This window comes from Salvelinus alpinus, chromosome 7 (assembly GCF_045679555.1).
Source record: "Salvelinus alpinus chromosome 7, SLU_Salpinus.1, whole genome shotgun sequence".
Lineage (NCBI taxonomy): Eukaryota > Metazoa > Chordata > Actinopteri > Salmoniformes > Salmonidae > Salvelinus > Salvelinus alpinus.
In genome coordinates, this window is record NC_092092.1 from 31,493,427 (window position 1) to 31,515,246 (window position 21,820).

Here is a 21,820-nt window from a genome sequence, read left to right on the forward strand (position 1 = left end):
AGAGCAGAGTATGCCTGGGTAGCTGACACAACTGTTTAATTTGTATCCCGCGACGTGGTTAGCCTCAGTTGCTGGGACCGTTACTATCTGTCCTGGGATACTGCCATACCCTAAAAGTCGAGGCTAACAAAACCTTTCGATATTGCCAAGCATTTCAATAACTTTCACTAGTAAAGTGGAAACTCAGAACTGAAATGACAACAGTGAAACATCATATTTTTGTATGTAAGATCTAATATCAAAGAAAAGGATTGCTGTTTTCAATTTGGTCAAGTTTGTGTGGGAGAGGTGGAAAAACTATTGTTATCCATCAATAATGATAGGCCAGCAGGTATAGACAGCCTTGATGGGAAAGTATTGAGAATGGTAGCAGACTATTGCCACCCCTATTTGCTAAATCTTTAACCAAAGCCTAAAGGAATGTGTGTGTCCACAGGCGTGGAAGGAAGCTAAGGTAATTCCACTGCCTAAAAATAGTAAAGCACCATTTGCTGTCTCTAACAGCCACCCAATCAGTTTGCTGGGGGTAGAGAATTGTGTTTGACCAAATACAATGATATTTTCTAGAGAAGAAGTTAACTACTGACTTTCAGCATGCATATAGCGAAGGGCACTCAACTTGGAATGCACTGATTCCGAAGACCGATGATTGGTTAAAATAAATGGATAATAAGATGATAGTTGGAGTTGTATTGTTAGATTTCAGTACAGCCTTTGATGTTATTAATCATAAATTGTTATTGAAGAAACTCACTTGCTATGGCTTTACATCATCTTCCATCACATGGTTGGAGAGTTATTTATCCAATAGAACCCAGAGAGTGTTATTCAGTGGAAGCTTCTTTAACATCCGATATGTACAGTGCGGTGTCCCTCAGGGCAGTTGCCTTGGGCCTTTACTCTTCTCTATTTTTACAAATGCTTTGCCACTGGTCTTACACAAGATACGACTACGTATGCAGATAATTCCACACTACATGTCAGCACCCAAAGTCAGTGAGCTCACTGAAATTCTAAATAGGGAGTTACAGTTCAATCAGAATGGGTGATGAATAATAAACTGGTCTTAAACACATCTACAACTAAAAGCATTGTATTTGGTTCAAAACATTCTCTAAAGACCTAAACCTCAACTGGAGTTGTGTATAAAGCGACCATTGAGCAAGTTGAGGAAGCTGAACTCCTAGGTATAACAATGGATGGTCAATTATCATGGCCAAGTCATATTGACAAAGTTGTTGTGAGGATGGGGAGGGGTATGTATATTATAAAAATGTGTTCTGCTTTTTTGACACAAATCTACTGTACTAGTTGTTCAGGATCTGGTCTTGTCCCATCTTTATTACTGTCCAGTAACATGGTCAAGTGCAGCAAAGAAAGACCTAGCAAAGCTGCAGCTGTCTCAAAACAGAGCAGCACACCTTGCCTTTAACTGCACATACAGAACTAACATCAACAACATGCATGCCAGTGTTTCCTGGTTGAGGGTTGATGAGAGATTAACTGCTTCTCTTCTAGTTTTTATGATGAATATTACTGTAATGAAAATTCCAGATTGTGTGCATAATCAAATAACATTCAGCTCAGACACCCAGACATACCCCTCATGACATGCCACCAGGGGTCTCTTCACACTCCCCAAGTCCAAAATGAATTTACTGCAACGCACAGTATTATACAGAGGCATGATCCCATGGAAGCAAGTCTCCAAATTAAAAAAATTATATCAAACAAAATTTAATGGACTTGGCAGGAACTGTGAGGGGAGAAACACAGACCCATGCCTATATATATATATATATCATTCTATTTTAATTTAGTGTCACTGTCATTGTCTGATTGTCCTTGTCTGACTGTCCTTGTCTATCAGTGTGTTGTTACTTGTCATGTTTTGTGTTTTTTTATAAGTGTGGACGCGAGTGTGTGTGAGCTGATGCGGTATGTGTCTCTTCAGTGTGTGTATGGTAGAGACTGTCACTCTCGTATGCTGGCGGAGTAAGAGAACTGGGGGAAGTGCGCTGGCTGGTTGGGGTCCTCAGGAAGAATAGCTGCTGCTTCGGCAAAAGCTAATGGGGATCCGAATAAACCAATAAACAACAATAACAAATAAAGGGCAGAGAAGTAGACTGAAATAAGTTCTAATAATTTGCTTATTCTAATTTTTTTGGCCTCTCCAGGCTTCCATCCTGGACCTGCACTCTGGGGCTCTGTCGATGGGGAAGCAGTTTGTCAACATCTACAGGTGAGGAGGAGTGAACAGTTCTCTCTCTCCTCTCGCTATCTCGCTCTCTCTCTGATCCAGTGTCTTTTTCCCTTTTTAAATTCAAAATAATGATCCTAATTAAATAGCACTTTTCATTACAAACAAGAATTTCAAAGTCACTTTGAAAACAAAAACAAATGTATAGATCTGGCAGTTCATGGTTGGTTGTCTTCCACAGCTTCAGATGTCTTGAGGCAGTTCGGAAAGGCAGTCAGCAGCTTGAGCGGAGGGAGTATCGATGATACAGACAGGCAGGGAGAAATGTCAGTCAGATAGTAGACAAGCCCAGAGCTCTTCATCAGGCATGCCGTCTCCTCCTCCGTAGGCACGCTTGATTATCCACTATCAAAGTGCAGCACCCACCTGGCTGATACTTTGGCGGCTGTAAAAGTGCCAGAAAAGACTACCACACCTCGACAGTAGTCTGGAACAGTCCCGTATGAGGCGAGCCTCTGCCATTCCTTTAAACCGCAGTCCATATCTTTCCAGAAATATTTACAGAGCTCTCTGCCTAGGCGACCTCATGGCGCCATGGCAACCACAGAACTCCTGGGTATACCAGTATGGATCCACATACTGGTAAATATGCGGTAAAGAGGTCAATGGAATAGAAGAAGGACGCCGGATTGGCGTACATTCAACACATCTAATTGAACAAAGTGGATATTAGTGATTGATGTATTATAACAGGCCCACAATGTGGTCACTAAAGTCCGATTTGGATATACATATTTTTATATACAGTATTTGGCTGTTTTCGCTCCATAACATTTAGAAGTAGTTACTTTTCAGGTTTAGAAGAAGTGACTGATAAATGCTAACTCCCGTTTCGTATAAGCTGGTAGCATAGCTAGAGTACAGAAATCTGTGGAGGTCGTCAAAGTCGTTTTTTTAACTGCAATGCAGCTGATTGGTGAAGAGACATGAATATGTGTTGGGGTTGACATCCATTCAAGCCTTATACCTTGTTTTACCTCAACATAGTGTGAAATACACATAAACAGTAGCCCAAATGTATAGGCACAGTTTTGCTGGGGGGCAATGAGGAGATTCGGTATCATTCCCCCACGGCGTCTTTCTCCCACGTGTTTCCATGGCATTTACATTTTTGGGTCGAGTTCCATTGAGCTCTTAACCAGATCTATGTACCGTCTATAAAGTTATTTTGATACAATGCTAAATAAATGTGAAGTTCTACACATTTCATTACTTCACTGTCAGTTTTGTCCTAGTTAGGTTGAGTGTAAAACCATCAGAACAGAGAAAGCCCATTCATTACTCATAAAACATATGAAGACCTGTTGAATATTCTGAAACTTAAAATACCGTCAAATACCCCCATACCCTCAAAAATGTGATATTTTGGCCTTATCGCCCAGCCCTACTCTGACTCTAAAACCCTATCTCATTTGCCCTCCCCAGCTATAAAACCTTGGTGCAGCTGGCTGCTACACTCATCGAAACAGAATCTAGATTAGATTTCTATGGCTACACTACTAACTGAACCATTCATCTCACTCACTCGCTCCATCAGTCTTCCGAAACTGTGGCATCTCCTGCAATCCGTCTGCTTCTTTATCCTGCCCTCTTTGGAAAGCGGCTCTGTCATGGCCTCTTGGGTAATTGTGCAGTGCACTGTGCTGTCTGTGTTGCTGGATGGTAATGTATGCTAATGGCCCGGTTCTGTTCTGCTCTCTATGCCTGCGTGGCTGATGACAGGTACTTTGGGGAGCAGATAACAGATGTATTCTCTGAAGAGGACTTCCGACTCTACAGGTAGGTGTGTGCTTGTGTGCGTGTTTTTAGGGCTGCATGATTCATTGATTTCAGATCGAAATTGAGATATTGACATGTGCAATATCCATATTCTCCTTTCATTAACACTCCATTAATACAACAAAAACGACACTACGGTACCTCTTCCAATGAGATGCGCTAGACTCCGTTCAATCATTCTCTACATGCACAGAGGAAGCTGACCAATCACACTCTGCGTGGCATGTACATACTGGCCAATCACAACCATCCCTGCTTAGAGTGCGCAGTTATATATTGTAGAGCTCCGCCCCTATTGGTTTACCGTGCTGCCAAGGCAGCATCGCCTGAGAAAATGTAATTATGCACGCACCTTCAGACTATGAGAGTACATGTGCCCTATACACTGAGTATAGCAAACATTAGGAACACCTTCCTAATATTGAGTTGCATTCCCAATGGATTCTGAAAGGTGTCGAAAGCGTTCCACAGGGCTGCTGGCCCATGTTGACTCCAATTCTTCCCACAGTTGTCAAGCTGGTTAAATGTCCTTTGGATGGCGAACCATTCTTGATACACACAGGAAATTGTTGAGCGTGAACAGCCCAGCAGCGTTGCAGTTCTTGACACAAACCAGTGAGCCTGGCACCTACTACCATACCCCATTCAAAGGCACTTAAATATTTTGTCTTGCCCATTCACCCTCTGAATGGCACATGTACACAATCCATGCCTCAATTGTCTCAAGGCTTAAAAATCCTTCTTTAACCTGTCTCCTCTCATTCATCTACACTGATTTGAAGTGAATTTAACAAGTGACATCAATAAGGGATCATAGCTTCCCCCTGGGATTCACCTGGTCAGGCTGTCATGAAAGAGCAGGTGTTCTTAATGTTTTATATACTCTGTGTATATTGAGGCTACTTCCCTTCAATCAGCCTCCCAGTTATTTTCAGCACGACTTGAAGCTGTAGAGCCATAGAAGAAAAGAAGTTGATGAAACCGTCGTAGGATATCAAGTCACCCTACGTCGTCATGAGTACGATGGGAGTTTGGCCCCTCAGTGTTCCGTGTCAGTGAGCTCGGGACAGACAGCTTTTTTTTTTATGACCTTTCCACCGGATATATGGTATCATCAGATCATGATATTTTGTTATTTCACACAGAGGCTTGGTGATTATTGAGGCCGGCAGTGTTGGAAAGATTTTTCAAATACTGAGGAACTATCATTTGCAATGGATGTTAAAAAAACAGACTTCGTTTACAATGTGTGAGTGGAAGAAATAATGACTGAGAAGCTCAGCTTATTAGTTGTGGACTTGGTGAGTTAAGGCAATCAGAAATCAGATATTGCCAAATGGGCCTTCTCCTACATTGGCATGCAGCTGACCAGGTAGACCTACTTCCATGCATGCTCAGGCCTACGCGCTCCCTCAACGTTTTCAAGACCGAGAAACCAGACACATGCTCATTGCTCACGGAGCGCTCCAAAGAAAAGACAATGAAAAGATTGACAACTCGTAATGGTTATGAAATAAACCAAAACTTGTTTCTCACAATTTTAGCAGGTTGTGAACTCTGCAAACAACTTTCCCACTCCGAGAATGGTAAATGACTGAAATTAATACATGTATTAACAGAAAGCTATGTAACCAAATGACGAGGGATTAACGGTACATTTACTAGGCCTACTGGTGATCTATGTAATGTGGAAGTTCTAAACAAAATAAACCATCAAAGGGCAAACAATTCACACAATGTAAAAATGGATGGGCAAGAATTGGCGGGAGACGTCTGAGTGCATTCTGAAGAGCCGAGGTATGTGTTTTATGGAGAGGGACACGTCATATCTTCGCCACACGCCCTTTGTTTTGTTACAACAGTTTAAATTCAACCCGAGACACATTATCTTCACGCTTATTTTAGATGCTTTTGTCTGACAGCCGCAACTCAATCAGCTCAACATATTGCCACGCAGGCTGCCCAAATTGCTGGATTCCCTAATAGGCATAGGCCTACACACTTGTGATTTGAAACAATCTACAGAATCAAAAAATGAAATAAGCTAATGATCCTCTCTGGCTAAGTCATGCTTTCTGGTGAAGTATTTTATTTACACAGGAGTCATTTATCCAATTTTTGGCTAAATATCAACTTACTTCAAGGGAAGCCTGCATCCTAACAGTGTACTGTGCAGCCGCAAACTTTCCTTTCCAATTCTCAAGAGACTGAAACCAGAGAGCTGTATATAATGACGAGACGCTCATGTCTCTGCCCTAACAATGGGAGTCGTTGTGACCAAGGTGGGAAGGCAGATGACAAGCTTAGGTCTGCATATTATGCCCATAGATACGCATTGGGCTTATTCTGGACAGATTTTGGCGAGAGTGAGCCCACTTGCTTCGGAGAAACTCTCTCACAGGACAGAGCATCCGAGAGAGTGAAACATCGCCCCTCTGTCATACTATATATAGCCCATGTATCTGATGAGGTCTGTCCAGAAATAGTATGACATGTCATACTCTTTTGGTCCAGACAGGATCAGAGACCTGGTCTACACATACTGAGACACAGGGGCACTGTTTCTCTCGCTCGGATCAATATTTTATTTGTATGGTCCTTGCGATGACGACTACTTGGAGGAGGCGACTGTCTCTCCCTCTCTAACATGTTGAGCAAAACGGGTCCGTGCGTGCACCATCATGTTGATTTTGTCTATCCCCACCAGACGCGTTCATGACACGCATGTTAAAATACCAAAACCAACTGTGAACCAACTATATTATTTTAGAGACTGGTCGAAACACATATGAAACATTCATGGACATTTAGCTAGCTTGTTGTTGCTATCTAATTTGTTCTGGAAAATAAACATTGGTTTGTTGTTTTACCTGAAATGCATATGGTCCTTTTTTTGTGTGGATATTTGTAGAATTTTTACCCACGTTGAGTCATACAAAATGCTATGTTCTCTACTCCGGCAATTAATCCACGGATAAAAAGGGAGACCTAGTTTGTTTTTCTCTTTGTTCATTCTTCTTCTTCTGTGGATGTTATATGGTAGTTGGCAACAAACTTTAAGGTGCATTACCACCTCCAAATGGGCTGGAGTGTGGCCCCCGTTCATCTTTCAATCACCCATGTGCGCATATGCTCATGAAAACAATGCGATGGGAGTGGCGGGACCTGCAGAGCGTCAAGTGTCTAAAATGTAATTACTATTTTAGGCAGTGTGGTCAGCATGTAAGAGCCGGTTGTTTTTGGACTCTTTGAGGAGCCTGCAATCCAACTCGGGAGTCCCCTCCTCCTGTGACGGAAGCAGCTGAGTGGGTAGGTGGACCCTACAAGTGTCTGAAGAAGGCAGATGAACCAATGGCTCCATCCATGCCAGCTCTCAAGTACATGGAGGGCGCCTGGGAAAGCCCGCTGATGGCGCCCGTGTAATTGTTCCTGCCATTCAGAAGAGTGCACCTATCTCCAATAAGGCTCTTTTCGGAGCTGCTGTGGTGGAGGCGATGGAGACACTCTAAATGGAGATTCCTAAGCTCAATGACACCATGTTCATCTTGTTCCGGGCTCCTGACCCTATAATAAAAAACCCACACTACCGAGTCCAAAGGACCGATTCACAGCACAGCAAGCTGAAATGTGTTTCACACTCAACACTCAGGCAGCAGCTGCTGCCAGCAATGTGGCACTCCTTGCAGTGTCGCTGTCCAAGTTATTGATGGGGAAGGATGCTCTCACGGGGAAGGTGGATAAAGTGGCTTGGATTTCTGGCGCTATCCTTCATTTGACTCAGGTCTCCGCAATATGTGCTGGGCGGCAGCTGTGGCTCACCGGCACCTGTGGCTCTCTCTCACTGCCATGAAGGAGCTAGAGCGGAACGAGTTGCTCAATGCACCTATCTCCAATAAGGCTCTTTTCGGAGCTGCTGTGGTGGAGGCGATGGAGCGCTTTGGGAAATCGGTGGAGGGGAGGAAGCAGCTGGCCAAACATCTGCCCATGGCAACGTCAGCCTTACAGCGTCGACGGCCATCTTGTCATCCTCCTCATCTCAGAGACCAGGGTCTACAGTCCGATACCGAGCCCGGCGCCAGGCGGCAGCTCCAACCCACACTTCTGCTTTCCCAGCTACCCCTGCGCTGCCAGCTGACCCAGATGCGACACCGCGTTTTGACACAACGCGGGGGAGCAGATGGGGGAACAGACTCTGACCAGTTTTACCTCCATTCCCCACGCTCCTGCTGGAGGAGACCCTATTCCACGAAGGAGACCCTTTTTCCATGACTAACATATGATCTCTCTGGTTGCTCTCTGTCCAGAGGTGTATCGGCCCTTTCAGGCGCGTAATGTCAGACTCGCATATCCCTGGCTCACGTGTCCAGTGCTCATCAGAGAAGATGGCGTGTGTGACACAAAAGGCTCCGACCCACTACCAGCCCCCTTTGGAGCAGGCAGCAGGGATGAGCTTTGGCCCACGTACAAGGCCACAGCCTGAGCCTGCCTCTGTTATCAGGAGACGCCGGTACTACCATTATGCACATAACCATCATAACGGCGCCACCGGATTCTCTGGTCTGATGAAACTTGGGTCGTCACTAGTTACCACAGACACAAAGTCATAAACCCCACATATTTACAATTTATCTTCTTTAAAATGTGATTTTTAAACTTAACCCTAAGCTTAACTCCTTACTTTATGCCTAACCCTGACTTTTTAAATGACGACCAAAAAGCAAATGTTTGTTTTCATGAATTTTTACGATATAGCCAATTGTGACTGTGGTAACTAGTGCAAACCCTGAATGAGGAGCAGCAAGTGTGCATAACGATAACGGTGCAAACGTGGTAAAGGCCATCGCGTTGATTGACTGGACCAGACTCCAATGTTTTGGAAACAGTCTGCACCTTGCTATCGGTAGGCTAGATGTCATGTTTTTAAGGCACTTTGACTTTAATTTAAATTATAATAAGGGTTGAACCTACCTATACATAATTGCACAATCATAAGCTTCCTATTCCATTTGCAGTCCATGGCTGCCTGAATACATAATTAACTCATAATGGTAACATAGGAAATAGGATCTAATAATGTTGTTAATTAATTAATTAGTGTTGTGTTCATAGCACACCATATTTTGAAGATCTTGTTAAAAATGAATGTTTGTTAATATGTAGGTGTAATAATCCTATCAATTATCATATAACAATGTTGAAAAAGATTTTCTTTTGGTTTTGTATTCAGTTAGCACAGTATGTATTAATTCATACAATCTCATTTTAGAAGTGATGTACTTTACCCTGACAGATGTTTTAACCATGTCTGATGGAATTACTAAGTTTTCACCCAAGTGTTTGAAAATCGCAATTCATAATCGCAATTGCAATATCTGGGCCCAAAAAATTGCTATTTGATCTTTTGTATTAATTGTGTGTGTGTGTGTGTCTCTGTGTGAATTATATTTACAGGCCCAAGTTACTGTTAAGCACCATTGTAAGATGCACTGTATGAATCCATTTTCATTCATTAATAATGGACTGATTGATTAATTGTTTTATTGTTTTATTGATTACAGGGAGGTGCGTGGTCGTATTCAGGCAGTGATAGCGGAGACATTTGACCTGGACCCGTCTCTTCTGTACCTCACCAAGCCCACCTTCTTCTCACGCATCAACAGCACACTGGCCAAGACACAGCATGATGAGTACTGGCACCCCCACATAGACAAGGTAAGATTATTTTATATAAGAGAAGGTGCCATAATATAATTAAGCAATAAGGCCCCTGGGGGTGTGGTACAACGCGGAGTGCCTGTTTTTGGCACGACACAACGCGGAGTGCCTGGATACAGCCCTTACCCGTGGTCTATTGGCAATATACCACAACCCCCCCCCCCCACCCAAGCTGCCTTATTGCTATTATAAACTGGTTACCAAGATAATTAGAGCAGTAAAAATAAAACTACATGTTTTGTCATGTCCGTGGTATACGGTCAGATATACCACGGCTTTCGGCCAATCAGCATTTAGGGCTCGAACCACCCAGTTTCTAATATTACATAAAGAAAGGTGTAATATGTTTTATACCATGGTGTTGTTGAATACTGCTTTCTGATTGGCTTGAAGGGCATTCTCGAGCGTGCATTATTTCCCTATAACGCATGGTATATTTGCACGGTAGAATTTAATGGCTATAGTTCATTTTTACATGTTGTGTTTTCAGCTGCTTTTGAAAGCAACAGTCAAATTGAAAACAGTATTGGTATTGTTGAATTCGATTTTCATAATAGCAAGCTAGGACTGATGGTTTGGTAAGCTAAACTAGCCGGTCTGTTTGTTTGGTTACCACGGCAACTACTGTATCTATCTAGTAAACTTCCTAGCTACTTCAGTTGATGTTGAACACATTTCTACCAGCAAATGAACACATTTCTAGTGGCAAATCTGTTAAATTATAGCCATAGCATAAAAGGGATAATCAACTCGCGGCTCTATTCGTTCTCTGGAAAATAATGCAACTAGGTTGAAGGTCAGTTCCACTGCACTAGCGCGTCGTGGAACATACCTTCCACCTCGTTAACTTTTTTCTATAGAACGCATAGCCTCTCGTTGATTATCCCTTACATATACACACAAGCAAACACAAACGTTTAAACTTTGCCTCTTTTTGCATTATCCTGTGTGATACATTTTACAGGGGCACCTAGATTACCTTTAAATCAAATCAAATGTTATGTCACATGTGCCGAATACAACAGGTAGACCTTACAGTGAATTGCTTACTTACAAGCCCTAACCAACAATGCAATTAAAACCACACGGCCAGGTTTCTGACCTCCCTATAGGCTGTCTCGTCGTTGTCGATCATCAGGCCTACCACTGTTGTGTCATTGGCAAACTTAATGATGGTGTCGTGCCTGGCTGTGCAGTCATGAGTGAACAGGGAGTACAGGAGGGGGCTGAGCACGCACCCCTGAGGGGCCCCTGTGTTGAGGATCAGCGTGGCGGATGTGTTACCTACCCTTTCCACCTGGGGGCGGCCCGTCAGGAAGTCCAGGATCCAGTTGAAGAGGGAAGTGTTTAGTCCCAGGGTCCTTTGCTTAGTGATGAGCTTTGAGGGCACTATGGTGTTTAATGCTGAGCTGTAGTGGGAAAGGGCAGTGTGGAGTGCAATAGAGTGCATCATTTGTGGATCTGTTAGGGCAGTATGCAAATTGGAGTGGGTCTAGGGTTTCTGGGATAATGGTGTTATGTGAGCCATGACCATCCTTTCAAAGCATTTCATGGCTACGGGTTGGTAGTCATTTAGACAGGTTACCTTAGTGTTCTTGGGCACAGGGACTATGGTGGTCTGCATGAAACATGTTGGTATTAGACTCAGACAGGGAGAGGTTGAAAATGTCAGTGAAGACACTTGCCAGTTGGTCAGCGCCTGCTCGGAGTACACGTCCTGGTAATCCGTCTGGCCCTTCGGCCTTGTGAATGTTGACCTGTTTTTAAAGGTCTTTCTCACATCACTTTAGTTGTGTAGTCAAGAAGTGTTGAAGCCTCCTAGCTTACCAAAATGCAATGAATGTCCCCTTCTCCTGTTTCACAGTACAGCAGACCCGCTGACTGTAGTCAGACCCGTGTAAAGCATACACTTGCTCCCATTTGTGTTTAAATATCACCTTTAATATTTATGAAACAGATTTCATATTCAAGTATGAAACTTTTGTACAGTAGTTCTATATCAATGACTTCATAAAAAGTACATTATGGAACAGGAAAACCCATTGAATGTGTTTTGGGGCGAGTAAAACGTATTATTTTATTTTTCTCTCCGAAAAGTGATTTGAAATATAGTCTTGAGGGTAAGTTCATGGTTAATTGAAAGTTGCGTATTTTCTGTGAGATTGAATGCAGCTTTGATCGCACATGAATATATCTCATTATTGTTTAGCCAGCAGGGCAATAGAATGAAGTGATTATTTCATACCAGACTATGATTCCTCCCATTCCATCTTCCTGTGATGTCTCGACTGTGGACCTTGGCAAAGCAAACTTTTTGAAATTCATTGGGTTATTCAATTGATAGGACTGTAAGAGCTGTTTGTACACAGTACAGATAAAGGTCCCAAAGGATATGTCGGAATGTTTATCTTATCTGTTCGCTAAGGTGTGCGTGTGTGTTCTCGTATCTTTGAGCATTCTTCATTTGCTGATGCTCCATCGTGTGTGTGTGTGTTCGCCTTCTGCCTGTATCCGTGCGCATATTAGATATTCTGGGTATCTCTGATCATTATTCATTTTACTGTGCCCCAAAAACTTCATCATATCTCCTCTGAGTCTTCCGCAATATAAATTAATGTCACCTTATCCTCTCTCTCTCGGCTCCTCGACAGCTGGGAAAATGTAATCCAAAAGCACCAGCTCTCTCCCCCATCTGTCCTCTCCACCCTGCCCCTTCCCCCCCCCACCAGGTTTAATTGGCCCAACCAGGCCCTCATTTAAATGTAAATGGTTTTAAGTGTCTTTGGGGCTGGTTTCCACTCCATCAATCATACTGCTGTATCCAAATAAAGTTTGTAATATTTTTTATATATTGTTTTGCAGCGCTAGTGTGCCACTGTTAAATGCATATAAGGGGAAAAGTGCTATGTAAAACAGTGCACCATAACCTTGCCATGCTCATCCAGTGAGGACTGAAACACTATTATGGGACTATGTTCCCAAATTGAAGAAGAACATTTTAGTTATGTCCCTGGTGTAATTTGGTTTGATTAGATGGTTTTTAGATGTTTTATTTGTGTTTCCGGGCTTGCAGGTAGCCTAGTGGTTAGAGCGTTGGGACAGTAACCAAAAGGTTGCTGGATCGAATCCCCGAGCTGACAAGGTAAAAATCAGTCATTCTGCCCCTGAACAAGGCAGTTAACCCACTGTTCCCTGGTAGGCTGTCATTGCAAATAAGAATTAGTTCTTAACTGACTTACCTAGTTAAATAAAGGATATATATATTTATGATTTTTTTTATTCATCAAACCCCCTGGCTAAACAATCACTATTGTAGACTTGACATGACAACAGTTAATCTTTCATATAGCCTACTCAAACATCAGCCCAATTAGATGTATAGATTTTTAGAAGCTCCTTAAATCTCCCTTGCTGGCATTATTCCTTTTCGGTACATATTGTTTGATGAAAATACTTGAATAAGGCAAAACTTCCCAAATTGTCGTCTGGTGCTGGGAAAATTTAAGGCATATAGGTATGAACAAAAAAAGAATCCCACTCGGTATTACTGCCAACAAGTGAGTGTATTGTTTGTCTGCAGAGATTTAAAAACCTGTTGTGTGTTTACCAACATAACAGGTAACCTACGGATCCTTTGACTACACCTCTCTGCTCTACCTGTCTGACTACGGAACAGACTTCACCGGAGGCAGGTTCATCTTCATGGACTCCAATGGCAACCGCACTGTGGAACCGCGAGCAGGTAAATCTCCATACAATGTAAAAGAGTTAAAAATCTAGTGGAAAACTCTTTGTAAGTGCTATTCATTTTTACTATCCCTTTATTATTATTATTATGACATTATTACTATCGCTTTTGGCTGTACATTGTAATCAGCGTTTAACAGTTTTAGCAGTGCTTCGTAAGTGTCCACTCTCTCTATGGTTAAAGTAGTGTTTATGTGTAGTCTAAATGAGCCCTAATCCCCTGTAAATGGGTGACTGTGTGGAAGTAAGGCCGTAAATGCTGCAGGATTAGCCGTGATTGTCCTTGGGGGGCCTCGGCTAATGCTGTTGTCAGTCGCTGTATTAGGTAACACTGTTGATCATGTTAACTCTCACTCTTATCCTCCTGGTAATTAATAGTCTGCATTTATTTATAGATGATTGTAAAGTATGGTGGTTATGTGTAAACTGTTTAGTGTCAAAAGAAACTGATGGGATTAGATATTATCTCTCTGTGTCTTGTGTTTGACACCGCTGGTTGAGTGGAAGTGTGTGATGTCCATATTCAGTCCTCTCCACATGAGACTCTGGGCTTGCGTTCTCTCACCCTTTCTCACTTTTTCTCTGTTCTGGCTCTCTGGCTATGGATTTATCCGCCTCTTGTAGTTTCTGAAACGATCCATTTTGCCGTCTTCTCTCTTTCCTCTACTATGTATTTTTATTTTCTTTCTCGTCTCATGGAATTGAGTTCTGTGGTCTCATGACAGTGAGTTCTGTGTTTCATCTGACAGACCTTCAGAATACACATGACCGAAGTCCTTTATTATTAAAGAGAGGACATGCAAATGACATGTATGTGACTGCTGAGAGAAAGAATGGGGAAGAAAAAAAGAAGGAAAGACTGTGAAGGCTTTTGAGGAGGGACTGCTGTGAATCTTCTCGGCACACGACCGAAGCCCTTTATTTTTAAAATAGAGAATATACAGTACCTGTCAAATGTTTGGACATGCCTACTCATTCAAGGGTTTTTCTTTATTTTTACAATTTCTACATTGTAGAATAATAGTGAAGACATCAAAACTATGAAATAACACGTATGGGAGAATCATGTAGTAACCAAAAAAGTGTTAAACAAATCTTAAATATATTTTAGATTCTTCAAAGTAGCCTTGACGACAGCTTTGCACACACTTGGCATTCTCTCAACCAGCTTCTCCTGGAATGTTTTTCCAACAGTCTTGAAGGAGTTCCCACATATGCTGAGCACTTGTTGGCTGCTTTTCCTTCACTCTGCAGTCCAACTCTTCCCAAACCATCTCAATTGAGTTGATGTCGGGTGATTTTGGAGGCCAGGTCATCTGATGTAGCACTCCATCACTCTCCTTCTTGGTCAAATAGCCCTTACACAGCCTGAAGGTGTGTTGGGTCATTGTCCTGTTGAAAAATGATAGTCCCACTAAGTGCAAACCAGATGGTATGGCGTATCGTTGCAGAATGCTGTGGTAGCCATGTTGGTTAAGTGTACCTTGAATTCTAAATAAATCACTGACGGTGTCACCAGCAAAGCACCCCCACACCATCTCACCACCTCCTCCATGCTTCACGGTGGGAACCACACATGCGTAGATCATCCGTTCACCTACTCTGCGTCTCACTAAGACATGGACTTATCAGACCAAAGGACAGATTTCCACCGGTCTAATGTCCATTGCTCGTGTGTCTTGATCCAAGCAAGTCTCTTATTATTGGTGTCCTTTAGTAGTGGTTCCTTGGAAGCAATTCAACCATGAAGGTCTGATTTCACACAGTCTCCTTTGAACAGTTGATGTTGAGATGTGTATGTTACTTTTATTTGGGCTGCAATTTCTGAGGCCTGTAACTCTAATGAACTCATCCTCTGCAGCAGAGGTAAGTCTGGGTCTTTCTTTCCTGTGGCGGTCCTTGTGAGAGCCAGTTTCATCATAGCGCTTGATGGTTTTTGCGATTGCACTTGAAACATTCAAAGTTCTTGAAATGTTCCGGATTGACTGACCTTCATGTCTCAAGGTAATGATGGACTGTCATTTCTCTTTGCTTATTTGAGCTGTTCTTGCCATAATATGGACATAGCCCTATTTGGTAAAAGACCATCTTCTGTATACCACCCCTACCTTGTCACACAACTGATTGTCTCAAACACATTAATTCATTTTTATTTTATTTCACCTTTATTTAACCAGGTAAGCCAGTTGAGTACAAGTTCTCATGTATAACTGCGACCTGGCCAAGATAAAGCAAAGCAGTGTGACACAAACAACAACACAGAGTTACACATGGAATAAACAAACACTAGAAATAAACAAACGTACAGTCAATAACACAATAGAAAAGACTATATACAGTGTGTGAAAATGAAGTAAGATTAGGGAGGTAAGGCAATAAATAGGCCGTAGTGGCAAAATAATTACAATTTCGCAAATAAACACTGGAGTGAAAGATGTGCAGAAGATGATGTGCAAGTAGAGAGACTGGGGTGCAAAGGAGCAATTAAAAAAAATATTTGTGTAAATATATTATTTATATATGTATGTGTGTAAATAAATATGGGGATGCGGTAGTTGGATGGGCTATTTACAGATGGGCTATGTACAGGTGCAATGATCTGTAAGCTGCTCTGATAGCTGATGCTTAAAGTTTGTGAGGGAGATATGAGTCTCCAGCTTCAGTGATTCATTCCAGTCATTGGCAGCAGAGAACTGGAAGGAAAGGCGGCCAAAGGTGAGATTGGCTTTCGGGGTGACCAGTGAAATATACATGCTGGAGCGCGTGCTACGGGTGGGTGCTGCTATGGTGACCAGTGAGCTGAGATAAGGCGGGGCTTTACCTAGCAAGGACTTATAGATGACCTGGAGTCAGTGGGTTTGGCAACGAATATGAAGCGAGGGCCAGCCAACGAGAGCATACAGGTCACAGTGGTGGGTAGTATATGGGGCTTTGGTGACGAAATGGATGGCACTGTGATGGACTGCATCCAATTTGCTGAGTAGAGTGTTGGAGGCTATTTTGTAAATGACATCGCCGAAGTCAAGGATCGGTAGGATAGTCAGTTTTACGAGGGTATGTTTGGCAGCATGAGTGAAGGATGCTTTGTTGCGAAATAGGAAGCCTATTCTAGATTAAAATGTTGTATTGGAGATGCTTAATATGAGTCTGGAAGTCTACAGTCTAACCAGACACCTAGGTATTTGGAGTTGTCCACATATTCTAAGTCAGCACCGTCCAGAGTAGTGATGCTAGGCGGGCGGGCAGCTATCGGTTGAAGAGCATGCATTTAGTTTTACTTGCATTTAAGAGCAGTTGGAGGCCACAGAAGAGTTGTATGGCATTGAAGCTCATCTGGAGGTTAGTTAACACAGTGTCAAAAGAAGGGCCAGAAGTATACAGAATGGTGTTGTCTGCGTAGAGGTGGATCAGAGAATCACCAACCGCAAGAGCGACATCATTGATGTATACAGAAAAAAGAGTCGGCCCGAAAATTGAACCCTGTGGCACCCCCATAGAGACTGCCAGAGGTCCGGACAACAGGCCCTTCGATTTGACACACTGAACTCTATCTGAGAAGTAGTTGGTGAACCAGGCGACGCAGTCATTTGAGAAACCAAGGCTGTTGAGTCTACCAATAAGAATGTTGTGATTGACAGAGTCGAAAGCCTTGGCCAGGTCGATGAAGACTGCTGCACAATACTGTCTTTTATCGATGGCGGTTATGATATCACTTAGGACCTTGAGCGTGGCTAAGGTGCATCCGTGACCAGCTTGGAAACCAGATTGCATAGCGGAGAAGGTACGGTGGGATTCGAAATGGTCGGTGATCTGTTTGTTAACTTGGCTTTTGAAGACCTTAGAAAGGCAGGGTAAGATGGATATAGTTCTGTAACAGTTTGGGTCTAGAGTGTCTCCCCCTTTGAAGAGGGGGATGACCGCGGCAGCTTTACAATCTATGGGAATCTCAGACGATACAAAAGAGAGGTTGAACAGGCTAGTAATAGGGTTTGCAACAATTTTGGCAGATAATTTTCGAAAGAGAGGGTCCAGATTGTTTAGCCCTGCTAATTTGTAGGGGTCCAGATTTTGCAGCTCTTTCAGAACATCAGCTATCTGGATTTGGGTGAAGGAGAAATGGGGGAGGCTTGGGCAAGCTGCTGTGGGGGGTGCAGAGCTGTTGACCGGGGTAGTGGTAGCCAGGTGGAAAGCATGGCCAGCCGTAGAAAAATGCTTATTGAAATTCTCGATAATAGTAGATTTATCGGTGGTGACAGTGTTTTCTAGCCCCAGTGCAGTGGGCAGCTGGGAGGAGGAAAGAAATTCCACAAATTAACAAGGCACACCTGTTAATTGAAATGCATTCCAGGTGACTACCTCATGAAGCTGGTTGAGAGTGTCAAGAGTGTGCAAAGCTGTCATCAAGGCGAAGGGTGGCTACTTTGAAGAATTTGAAATATAAAATATATTTTGATTTGTTTAACACTTTTTTTTGGTTACTACATGATTCCATATGTGTTATTTCATAGTTTTAATGTCTTCACTGTTATTCTTCTATGTAGAAAATAGTAAAAATAAAGAATGACCCTTGAATGAGTAGGTGTGTCCTAACATTTGCCTGGTACTGTATATATGACAGGGAGGCAGGGGATGAAAAAAGAATGAAGGAGAGGGTGAGCCTGAATGGTTTAAAACTGGGACTACCATGTGTCCATTTTCAGAGCCCTCTGAGTCCTCCGCTGAGCCACATTACATTATTATGAGAGAGAAGACGGAGCAGAGCTTAAAACTGACCCAGTGGGGTTTGGAGTGTCAGTGTGCCGTTGCTTATGAAGATTGAGCGAAAGAAACTCCGGCATAATTCATGATGTTATTCAGGAGTAGTTATTTCCAGGTTGGAGCCAAGTGGGAGACGTGTTCACTGTATCATTATATTGAATGAAGATCACCCCACTTCTGTGGTCTAATGATGCAGTGAACCCCACACTGAGATAATTAGGGCTGTTTGAGATAGCAGTGGGGAGAGGGAGGGAGACATATTTTGTAGGTAGAAGGAAGGAGGGAGAGAGAGATTGAAAGGGGAGAAACAGATCAGGAAGGAAAGGAGAGATTGAGGCAGAGGCATAGGAGGGGAGATGCAGATCCAGGGATCGGAGGAAGTGGCGAAAAGGGCATGTCTGTCAAGTCACATGAGTTAATGGGTGTTATCCTGTAGGATCAGGTGGCTTGTCTGATTGGTGCTTTTAAGACCACGAATCCCAGTCGTCCCTCTGTGGCTGCTTGTCTGGGGGTCTTCAACCGTTTCTTGCCCAGGGACCCCCTCCCAGGCAAACCGCGACCCAGGGACCCCCATCATATATTAGCCAACCTCGGGTGAATGATAATGGCAAGGAGAAGTTATCTTTTTTTGTACTTTTTTTAATTAATAGATTTGGTAGATAGTTTTTCATTATTTTGACCTCCCTACATAATAATGGGAAGAGGAAGTGTAATTTAACAGCCTGTTAGCTAGAAGGTAACTCCAAACACATTTTCGTTAAGCTGGTTTAACAAAGGTCAAAGTCAAGAAAGGTTACCAGCAGCACTTGCTGCAAGATATTATCATATTTTCTACAGTAGGTAGTTTATGTAATTAAAACATATTTTATGTTGTTTCTAGCGATATTCCGAAAAACTTAAAACTATTTTTCTTTTAAATAATTTTGTGTTAAGTATTTTTGGACCTCCTGCAGTACCCTTAGCGGGCTGCGGACCCCCAGGTGAATATCTTAAAAACATTTTTTTTAACTAGGCCAGTCAGTTAAAAACATATTCTTATTTACAATGGCGGCCAAACACGGACGATGCTGGGCCAATTATGCGCCGCACTATCGGATGTGATTCAGCCTACCCCTGCTGTAGACGATCCCCCTTGTACTCCTATTAGCAGATCATACAAGGATATATCAATATGTACAAACAGAATATTTACAGACACAAAGGGTTCTTTACATCCACAACGCAGGAGTTCGTTACTTTAACATTAGGGGTTTGCACATAAGTCAACCCAGGCACTTTAATATATTTATGAGACTCCGAGATATACAGTTTAAAATCAGATAACTAATTCATGCATAACACACCTGGCAGTTTGGGGAGAAAGAAAGTGACAGTGCAGATCATTAATTATGGTGGTGTGGGAGGAATAGATTAATTGTCTGGAGGATAGGGATGCTTTTCTGCTGATGAGAGCGTGGGTGGTGTAACGTTTTGTAGGCTAAGCAGCTTCTACTGTCTACAGGGTTGGATGAGTCATACACCTGCATCTATTAATAGTCTGAGGTAGCTTCCTTTCCTCCTTCCCTTCTTGCCTTGTCTCTTTCTACATCAATGGTCTCCAACTCACATCCTGGAGAGCTACTGTGTGTGCAGGCTTTTGTTCTAGCCCTGCACATCTGTTTCAAAGAATTGATTAAGCTTCGTCCATTATTTGTCTGCCACACTGCTTCCTTCTATCCTGTTTCTTCATATGAGTGTAGTTAAAGGAGAGGAAACTAAGGAGTGGATGCCACTACAGCCACTGTTGAGCTGCAACCATTATTGAACTGCAACCATGTACTTTAACTTGGAGACAGAGAACACTTATCTCCTTCATGTTCAATAGCTGCATTTTCACAGGCAGCCCAATTCTGATATTTTGCCCATTTATTGGTCTTTTGACAAATCAGATCAGATCTTTGCTAATAATTTGGCAAAAGATCACAATTGGCCTGCCTTTGTAGCCAGGGCAGACTAGCAAAAGCTACTAACCCTAACTCTCTCCCTCCCTTCCCCTCTACTCACTGAAACTCAGCCGAGGTTTAAATAGCCTCATAAAATACAATAGCCTGTGGGGCCATGGGCACAGCAATATCAGTGGGTTGGTTTGGAGTCTGGCTGATAGGAGTCTGATTTGATTTGCTCACTAGCAGCCTCTTAGCTTTGTATCTGGTCTCATGGAGAAATGTGCACGGCCACGCTTGAGCTTCACTGACGTGATTATGCATGCAAAGATAACTTACTGTATATCCTCCTGAATATTGGCACTGCTCCATAAATCTGTAAGCCGCTAAGCTAGAGGAGGAGCAGAGGCATGTGAATTCTATTCATTCAACTGTGACTGTGTCATGAAGAACATGAATGGTTGGAATACTCATTGACCAATTGTGAGGCAAGACTGGAACTATCCATGTTATAATTGATTTGATTGAAGCTTTCTCAGATTAGATCATTTTTCTACCGTCTCTTATTGTATCACTAATCCATTGGCTTGATATATAGTCAGGTCCAAAATGATTGCCACCGTTGATAAAGATGAGTATAGAAAACTATAAAACCATTAATACAAATACTGAGCTATATAGTATTTGACATAATTTTTTGCAAAGTGTATTTTATACTAATACAATTGCTCAGAGTAAGATTTTAATAAATATGTGTACTTAGAAAATTATTTTCTCTCAAAAAGGTGGGGGACAAAATTATTGACTCCCCTGTTTTCAATACCACTGAGCCTTTTTCAAAAATATTTTAGGAGATTGGAGAACACATTGGGAAGGATCTTTGACCATTCCTTCATACAGAATATTTTCAGATCCTTGATTTCTAAGCCAAACCCACCACTGGTGTGCGTGGGAAAATAACTGTCTTTTTTTTGTCAGCCAGTGATTGTTAAGCAAATAACTGCTATTTAATAGACAACTTTTTGCATCTCCTGGCTTCCACGCACAGCCTACAAGCCATTGATGCAGACCTTTGGAAATTCAATTTCAAAAGTCTAATAAATCCATTTAATATAGCCTTCACGATCACAATAAACCCATTATTTATTTAAGACCAGTCTAAATAAACATGATATGAAGAAAATGTAGTCTTTTTCGGAAGAACAGAATAGCATACTCTTATGTTAGGCCCTGATATGGCTATGCCATATGGCTGTGGGCTACACTAGTTAATTTAGCAGACAAGATTTGCTTAGAATTCGGAGCCTTTTGCGACCAAAGTGGCCGCTGGGCCCTTGGGCTGAATATAATAATTAGAATTCCCTTTTCCCGGCTGCTGTGTTCCGAAGCGCCTATCGCTCACATGGCTCTCTCAGATATCTCAATTGTTATTAGCAAATGCCTGTCAGGTGATCTGGTCCTTCTCACAGGCATCTCAGTTCCGAAGTAGGCTACAAGTGAAGACAAATGCATCCGGGACGCAACTGCGTGCGTCCCTCATCGAATTCCGAGTTTCATATTGAAGCTGTTAGAAGAACTCTCCACATTTAGCCTACTTTTTGTCAGCCAATAAGATGAATAGGACTAACGAACAGCAAAA

General features: G+C 42.5%; 1 protein-coding gene across 1 annotated transcript in view; it reads left to right on the forward strand.

Moving 5' to 3' along the window:
- ogfod3 (2-oxoglutarate and iron dependent oxygenase domain containing 3) overlaps positions 1-21,820 on the forward strand; it is a 34,511-nt gene that overhangs the window by 2,340 nt on the left and 10,351 nt on the right. The window contains exons 5-8 of the mRNA XM_071409846.1: positions 2,178-2,242; positions 3,983-4,039; positions 9,598-9,751; positions 13,373-13,496. Of these exons, the coding sequence (XP_071265947.1) occupies positions 2,178-2,242; positions 3,983-4,039; positions 9,598-9,751; positions 13,373-13,496 (400 nt within the window). The remainder of the gene's footprint in view (positions 1-2,177; positions 2,243-3,982; positions 4,040-9,597; positions 9,752-13,372; positions 13,497-21,820) is intronic.